We start from the raw sequence: 8,410 nt of genomic DNA on the forward strand, positions 1-8,410 counted from the left end.
ACATTCACACCTAGGGACAATTTAGCATGGCCGAGTCACCTGACCTACATGTCTTTGGACTGTGGGAGGAAATCGGAGCACCCGGAGGACTCCCCCATAGACACAGGGAGAACATGCAAACACCACACAGAGGACAACCCGGGATGACCCCCAAGGTTGGACAACCCCGAGGTTTGAACCCAGGACCTTCTTCCTGTGAGGTGACCGCTCTAACCACTGCACCACCGTGCCGCCTAAAAAGTTCAATGCATCAGCATTTATGGGTTTTATAAATGGAGATAAATATGATATTAACGAAGCAACTCAGGAAATCACTATTGTACTGAGGCAACAGAGAGAAACATAAATGTTCAAAGATGACCGAAGATAAGGAAATCATTTTCACTGTACGAGAGTGCTGTTGTTCAAATACCACAGTAATCATTTTCCCAATGGGGATACGTTTATTTTATCCTTATCATAAATACATGCTGCAGTCCCACCGTGCACAAAGGTGCATTAAGGTCTGAGGAAATGAAGGCATGATGATGACCACCTTAGTTCACAAGGTTTAAACTACAAGTCCAAGAATACAGACCCTTTCAATATGAACAAAAACTAATCCAGTGCATTACAGATTCAATGACCAAAACAGCAAGGGTCATTATGAGTAACAATTCAAAAATATAACGGCAACAACTAGACTTCTGAGCTTGACTGGGACATCCCATCCAAAAGTGTGACATATAAACATATAATCCACTGAGCAATTGCAGGCTTAGCTGTGTGATAGGTGATAATGTCAACTCTGAAAGCAGTTGTCTTTCTACATCCGGCTCAGTGCAGAGCCTCAAAAGTCCCTGAAAGATACTCATGTAACGTTCTACATCCTGTTGCCTGACACCAACTCTATTTTTTTTATATTTCAAAAGATTAGATTTTAATATTTGAGTATGAACTATGCTGTAGTGGCAACCAAAAAGGCAAGTTAATTTTGACGTTCAATATAAGACAGACAACCATCAATATGAACAAAGATGTAAACATTTCCTTTAAAGACCATGAAATCATATAGCCTACATCAGTTTGATAAACCTATCATGACGTAGGATGAATTCATGTCGACATTCTTTCATGGCTAAGAGATGGACAAGGTCTGTTCCTGAAATCAAAAGCATAAAGTTTAGGAGAGTTTACCCTCAACTACATACATGGACACAAAGCTTAAGTAGTCATATTAATCTCTGCTTTTGTCTTAGGGCTATCTTTTTAGCTGGGTCAACATAACCGACGGTAGGTGATGTTCAAGTGCTGCATCAGGGGGTGGTCATCTGTTGCCATGGAAACCGTCTGCTCCAGCTTCCCGTCTGGTCGAAGCTGGAACATTCTAGAAATCTGAGAAAGGAAAGAAACAGCTGACCATGACAACGTCATTTTAATATTCTCTCGGAAAATCTGGCCCTAGCTATCGAAAACGTTTAACGATGCATCAAGCTATAATTAGTTAAGCAAATAAAGCAGTAAAACAATTACCCCCATTCTTCCTTTGGAACGTTGAGCTATATCTTAGTTATCTTATTTACGACATGCCGCCTTATAGATAATGTTCTATTGATTTTGATCATTTATTGGCAGCAGCAGATAAATCAAGACACATTGAGGGCACCGTGTCTGACCTGCTTCACATGTGGCTCCTTGGCGAAGGACGTTCTGGCCAAAGCATGGGTGTGCAAGCTCAACTGTTGTCCTGTTAGCTCTCCTTCCTCAATCTCCACCAGACCTGCAAGGGGAGATACACTGGGCATGAAAAGATGTGTGTGTGTGTGTGTGTGTGTGTGTGTGTGTATGTGCTGGACCAATTAATTGAGATAGGGTTGGAGATTAATTGACTTGTTTCACGTCCTTTTTTGTCACTTCACTTGATTTTTAAACAAAACTTGTCATAGCGAATTGCCTTTGATTGTTATGTCTCAGGTTTTCGTCCTGCAGCATGCATCTGCAATAAAAACTTGATAGCTGATTTTTAAAATGGTAAAAAAGATCTTAAAAAATGTATTCTGCAGAAACCAAATACAAAAAATGCATTTTGTAATTATCAAATATTATATTGATAAAATACAAAGAGAGAGAGAGAGACAGAGAGAGAGAGAAAGAGCGAGAGAGAGAGAGCACAGCAAAAGCAAAACGATTGTGTCAAGGTAAGTGAAGGTTCTTACCTGAGTTCTGTGCAATGATGAACGCCACTCTGTTGGTACCTGGTTGCAGTCTGATGAAACCACACTCCCTGTGCAGTGGCTTCTTACTCTTAGCATGGAAAGCATTAAACCTGCAAACAAAAACTCAATCAGCTAAAGACTGCATAAATCTGTTGGCTGTGTCTAAATAACAATGTGATATACACCAAATTCATTGTCATTTGGACAACAGCAATTCCACCGGCGGTATTAATTACATTACATAACATTTAGTCATTTAGCAGATGCTTTTATCCAAGGAGACTTACAAGAGTCAGCAATTAGCAGTTAAATTTGAGTGTTAACAACTAGCATCATAGAGCACTGTACAGTAATCGTACCACACCCAACAGTGCATGTCAAGTCATGTGTATTTAATGTATGTGCACCTAAGAGCATCAAGGCATCATCATGTACCTTGATATTAGTCTGAAAACAGGAACATATTCCATCAAGTTCAATTATAAAAGGGCTCAATAGTAGACATTAATGGTAATGGTGTTTCAGTAAGTCATATATATATATATATATATATATATATATATGTGTGTGTGTGTGTGTGTGTGTGTGTGTGTGTGTGTGTGTGTGCGTGTGTGGGTATGTATGTATGTACCTAAGTGCCACCAGAGACCATGTAAGGAGTAAGGATTAAATTCTAAAATTCCAGCAGAAAACCATTCTTAATTCTATAATTCAGACAGAAAGGCATTCTATATTCTAATATTCCAAGAGATAGGCATTCCAAATTCTAAAATTCTAGCAGAAAAGCATTCTAAATGCTCAATGATTCCTCCCTCTCCACCTTAAGCTGATGTGTGGTGAGCGTTCTGGTGCAAAATGGCTGCCGTGCATCACCCAGGTGGGTGCTACACATTGGTGGTGGTTGAGGTGAGTTTCCCCCTTCACTGTGAAGCTCTTTGGGTGTCTAGATAAAGCGCTATATAAATGTAATCCATTATTATTATTATTATTATTATTATTATTATTAAGGTAGGCCTTGAAAAGGAATGTTTTTAGGCCTTTCTTGAAGTAAGTGAGTCAGCAGCCCTGATGGAGCCTAGGAGTTTGTTCCACCATATTCAGCTGAGCAAATGCAGCTGTCACAGTTATAAAGGTGGTTAAGCAACACAAACATCTTACGTTACTACCTTATTAAATGAGATGCCTTTTCTGACTATTCACTGCGAGTTGACCGTGCAATATGAAAAGATTTTAACAGAAAACGGACCATAAAACAAAACCTTTTCTGGATATTTTAGTGGTGGTAGTTAAAATGTGTGATTACAAACAACTTCAAAGTTTAATTTCTCCAGTCACTCACATGAAGTTGATGACAGGTTGTCCAACATGGGAGAAGTGCAGGGTCTCTGTGTAACGAAAAGGACTGATGGTGGGAAAAGAGCCCTCCCCCGGTTCATCTGACTCCCAACTGCCTAGGAGCCAATCTACAGCCAGGAGGGCTGGATTTAGCTCGGCTGAAAGAGAACACACACACACAACAAATAGACATAAACTGACGAATATAAGTAAGCAAAACAACTGAATGAAACATGAACACGAATACATTTGGACAGATGTTTTGGTTTTCACAGAGTTCATAGGAGGACATTCACCTTTAACACATACAAGCGGGCATAGGACTAAGTCCATGTGCATACTCATTCAACATTTCCTTTAAATAAGGGTTCATCAATACACCCTAATGCCCCCTGTGATAGATATGCCCTGGTAACTAGCCCACTATTCAGCATAGGCCCGAGCCTTTATGGGGTTCTGAGCAGAATTTGACCCCCCCCCCCCACACACACACACACAGACAGACAGACACACACACACACACACACACACACACACACACACACACACACACACACACTGCTTTGGTGCTGCCAATACTACTGACAATTCTCAATGCTTGATCATTCACACACTTACTGTAAAAATCTAACACACCCATTATAATTTCTTTTATATACTTTATTAATCCCCGTGGGGACATTCATGCTCTGCATTTAACCCATCCTAGCTGTGTAGCTAGGAGCAGTGGGCAGCCACTGTGCAGCGCTCGGGGACCAACTCGAGTCCGTCTTGCCATGCCTCGGTCAGGGGCACAGACAGGAGTATTAACCCTAATATGCATGTCTTTTTGATGGTGGGGGAAACTGGAGAACCCGGAGAAAACCCAATGCAGACACAGGGAGTACATGCAAAAACCACACAGAGGACAACCCCCAAGGTCAGACAACCCCGGGGTTCGAACCCAGGACCTTCTTGCTGTGAGGCGACAGCACTAACCACTGGGCCACCATGCCGCCCAAATTTTAAAAATGTTATCAATGTTATTAGTTGTAGCTATTTTGCTTACATCATGCCAATGTCAGCCTGACATGTTTTTACCCTTCTATGGTTTTTAATCTTAAAAAGGTAGCAAACTCATAAGAGTGGTCTGTATGGCATACTTGAACATGATGTACTGAAAAGTAACAAAATAAACCATTGACTTAATGGTAGACTGTATGATTACCATTGACATAATATATCGCAACACAAAACGAAACAAAACATAACTTCAAGCACTCTTGGGCGCCCTCTAGCGGCCAAGAGGACCCCTGAGCAGGCACTTTAGTTGGCTTATGCGTCGGGGGAGGGGGGTGTTCTGTCGATATGTGCTACCTATCGAGATGTGCTACTTAGCAGTTCTGCCGCTGCGCATGGTTAGGTGAGGTTAGGGGTTAGGGTTAGACTCAGTCCATCCGTCCATAATCCTAACCGTTTATCCTGCCCTCAGGATCGCGGGATAAAGGAGCCTATCCCAGGGTTAGACTCATGGATGTATTATAGTACGTACTATAATACATCCATGGTTAGACTGCTATCGATTCGCGCTACGCAGCATTTTTCGACAAGGCAGCATAAATCGTCGGAACACAGGCCCCGCCATTATTTACAGAACGAGTTCGGTGAAATGCAATGACGAATAAAATACATAGACTCTTATTAGACACCTTTCATGCACACTTTGCGGTTTTCATTTCAACTCGCAGACGTTACGACAAAAAGCCGGAGATGATCAAGTACACAACAACACATTAAGGTCAACGCTGAAAATGACGCTAAAAGAAAAAACTTGTACACTAGCAAGCCTTCCGGGTTAAAGATAAAATGAAATATTACCTGACTGATGATAAGGACACGCCATTAATAAATGAAATACTAACGACCAGTGAGGTATTATTAATGCGGAGGCAGTCGAATTATACTACCAAATAAAACGCACATAACATTGCGACACGGTGACAGGGCCGGAGTTATTTTATTGACGCACCCCATCCCCAGGTGGTATCATGGGAAATGTAGTGCAGCCATTTTACCATTTTTAACCTACAAATTTCTGGGTTTCACCATCTCCCAGGAGCTAAGGTGGGCATCCAACATAGACACAATCACCAGAAAGACCCAGCAACGGAGGTACTTTCTCCGCCAGCTCGAGAACTTCATCCTGCCTCAGGAACTGCTGATTCAGTTCTACACTGCAATAATCCAGTCTGTCCTCTGCACATCCATCACTGTCTGGTTTGGTTCGGCCACCGAACAGGACAGGGACAGACTACAATGGACAGTTAGGTCTGCAGAGAAAATGACTGGTGCCAACCTGCCTTCTATTCAGGACACCCCAAGAGTCGGGAAATGGGCAGGCAACATCACTGCAGAGTGTAGACCATGGATGTATTATAGTAGAATACATCCATGGTGCAGACGCATCACACCCTGGTCACAACCTGTACCAAATCCTCCCCTCTGGTAGGCGCTACAGAGCACTATACCCCAAAACAACCAGATATAAAAACAGTTTCTTTCCGCGGCTGTCATTCAAATGAACACTTAACAATGTCAAATAAATCCAACCATTTTGTGTATACTGTACTGTACATTGTACCTATACTGGTACACTCGGTCATGTCCATCTGCCTCAGGCATGTATGTAAGCAACCTGCTAACATCTATTTCAGCATCTCTGATATATTCTCTGCACCACTGCACTTTATCATATGGCACTGGTACCTGACTATTTGAGCAACTTGAACTTGACAACTGATAAGATATTTTACTAATATCTACTACTTCTTTCGGCCACTCGTGTTAGGGGTCGTCACAGCAAATCATCTGTTTCCATTTCTTCCTGTCCTCTGCATCCTCCTCTGTTACGCCAGCCACCGGCCTGTCCTCTCTCACCACATCCCTAAACCTCTTTGGCCTTCCTCTTTTCCTCTCCCCGAATATGATCATTCCATACTAATATGCTATTAAATTATACTAAAATATAAAAAAAGAAGCAGAAACAGTTTGTGTTGTTGGCTCCTCACACATGCTGCATAGAGATCTCTTATCATGCAGTCTCCTTTGTTTGCGTCATAAAGCTCCTTAATAGTCCTTTGCTACTTTCCAATGATTTCACTAATTCATGTCTTCACCACTCTCTCTTAATAATAACAATAACATTGAGGGAAGTTGGGAAGACCCTCTGATTAGTTGTATTAATATTAATTTCAGGGGCGGTTTCTTAATGGCACCCGAACAGACAAAGCAAGACAACTGTTTGATGAAAATCATGTTTTTTTTTCTTTTTAAATTGACATGTTTCAGTACTCTCAAAACTTTCAATACATTCATAGTGAGGACAGTGGCTATATTCTGCACTTTGCTCCCCAAAGTGCCTACTTACACAAGGAAGGACGCGTAACCAGTGTTTGACAGCTACTTTTTTTTTTTACACGAGGTGACAAACTCATGTAAAAAAAAAACAGCAATTGTCAAAAACAAAAAAAAACAGCAGTGATGAATTGTGTTAGCTTCTGATTCTTGAACTTCTTTTCCAGGTATCCCCTTAGGGGAGACTGCATCTGCTAAAATGTCCCTTCAGTGAGTGAGAACAGGATCAAAAGCGCCGCATCTACTTCCTCATGCCTTGCTCTTTCTGCAGTTCTTCAGAGCGTCTGCCAGAGCGTTCAGGGCCATGTCAGCGTTAGTCTTCTGGCAGTTGTAGCCCATCAATCCGATCCGCATTACCTAATGAAAAACGGATGGAAAATTCAGCAGTATTCTGGGAAAGACTTGGGTGAGAAGCTAACACAAGAGACTCAACTGATGAAAGCTGTGGTGGAAGTCCTAAGCTAACGGTGATATTCTTGTTGAAAGGGCCCGATTATCATGACACAGAGACAGAATAGGATGGAGGAAGGAGGGAACCACAATGAGCAATTTGGGTGTGCAAGGGTTTGGTTTGAACACAAGAGTCAAAGGTTAGATAAAATTGATCTTAAACACTCACAAATTGGCTCCAAAACAATCTAGTTCTGCTATTAGTTCAGTGATAATGTGAGTAATAATGTGAGTGTGAAGAAAAGACAGGAGGTGGAGCTGGAAGTGGCAGAGTTGAAGATGTCAAGATTTTCATTGGGAGTGATGAAGAAGGACAGGATTAGGAACGAATATATCAGAGGGACAGCTCAGGTTGGACAGTTTGGAGACAAAGCAAGAGAGGCAAGATTGAGATGGCTTGGACATGTGCGGAGGAGAGATGCTGGGTATATTGGTAGAAGGATGCTGAATATGGAGCTGCCAGGGAAGAGGAAAAGAGGAAGGCCAAAGAGGAGGTTTATGGATGTGGTGAGAGAGGACATGCAGGTGGCTGGCGTGACAGAGGAAGATGCAGAGGACAGGAAGAGATGGAAATGGATGATCCGCTGTGGCGACCCCTAACGACGATGACGAAGAAGAAGAGAGTATGATTTTGAGGGGGAATGTTGTTTCTATCATCACAAATTATTCAGCGCATTCCCATTATCAACTGTTGTTTAAGGAAAATATGAGGGGAAACCTCCTCTCCTGCAGTACATTTCAACAAATCACCTGCTAGGTCTAAAAATTTGCGGGAACCAGCGCCCATATCATTATCACTTCCCACAAATAGGAGCACTGATTTAGAAATAAACATACGTCAGGTCTTGACCACATGGTCTTGGAAGATGTAATGAGACAAGATGGGATTGTATCAGACTGCTTCTCGTCTTACTAAAGAGGGGTGTTGATCTCAAAGGAAGAAGAAGCTGCAGTAACAGTAACTGACCATGCCAATAGAAGGGCCCAGGCCTCCAGTCATCTCCATCTGATGGTGCTTCATGATGTAAGCTAAAAGC

General features: G+C 42.0%; 2 protein-coding genes across 2 annotated transcripts in view; both read right to left on the reverse strand.

Annotated features, from left to right (window-relative positions):
• Positions 1–431: 431 nt before the first annotated feature.
• thap4 (THAP domain containing 4) lies at positions 432–5,520 on the reverse strand. Its single transcript, XM_056293128.1, has 5 exons — positions 5,388–5,520; positions 3,535–3,688; positions 2,196–2,305; positions 1,656–1,759; positions 432–1,374 (listed from the first exon to the last, which is right to left on the reverse strand). The coding sequence occupies exons 1-5, from the start codon at positions 5,410–5,412 to the stop codon at positions 1,258–1,260; spliced, it is 510 nt and encodes a 169-aa protein (XP_056149103.1). The 5' UTR covers positions 5,413–5,520; the 3' UTR covers positions 432–1,257.
• A 1,300-nt stretch (positions 5,521–6,820) lies between these two features.
• The window catches only part of agxtb (alanine--glyoxylate and serine--pyruvate aminotransferase b), a 5,425-nt gene continuing 3,835 nt past the window's right edge, over positions 6,821–8,410 (reverse strand). Inside the window, exons 10-11 of the mRNA XM_056293127.1 lie at positions 8,341–8,410; positions 6,821–7,280 (exon numbers count right to left, since the gene is read on the reverse strand). The exon at positions 8,341–8,410 is cut by the window's right edge and continues 59 nt beyond it. Coding sequence (XP_056149102.1) covers positions 7,173–7,280; positions 8,341–8,410 — 178 coding nt within the window. The 3' untranslated portion in view covers positions 6,821–7,172. The remainder of the gene's footprint in view (positions 7,281–8,340) is intronic.

This window comes from Lampris incognitus, chromosome 14, assembly GCF_029633865.1.
Source record: "Lampris incognitus isolate fLamInc1 chromosome 14, fLamInc1.hap2, whole genome shotgun sequence".
NCBI lineage: Eukaryota > Metazoa > Chordata > Actinopteri > Lampriformes > Lampridae > Lampris > Lampris incognitus.

Bases quoted from the DNA above. Each gene is read 5' to 3' on its own strand.
- thap4 (XM_056293128.1), bottom strand. From the start codon at position 5,412: ATGGCGTGTCCTTATCATCAGTCAG. The intron at 3,689-5,387 runs GTAATATTTCAT...GTTCTCTTTCAG, and splicing joins GTGTCCTTATCATCAGTCAG to CCGAGCTAAATCCAGCCCTC. The intron at 1,375-1,655 runs GTCAGACACGGT...TTCCTTTCTCAG, and splicing joins AGGAGCCACATGTGAAGCAG to ATTTCTAGAATGTTCCAGCT.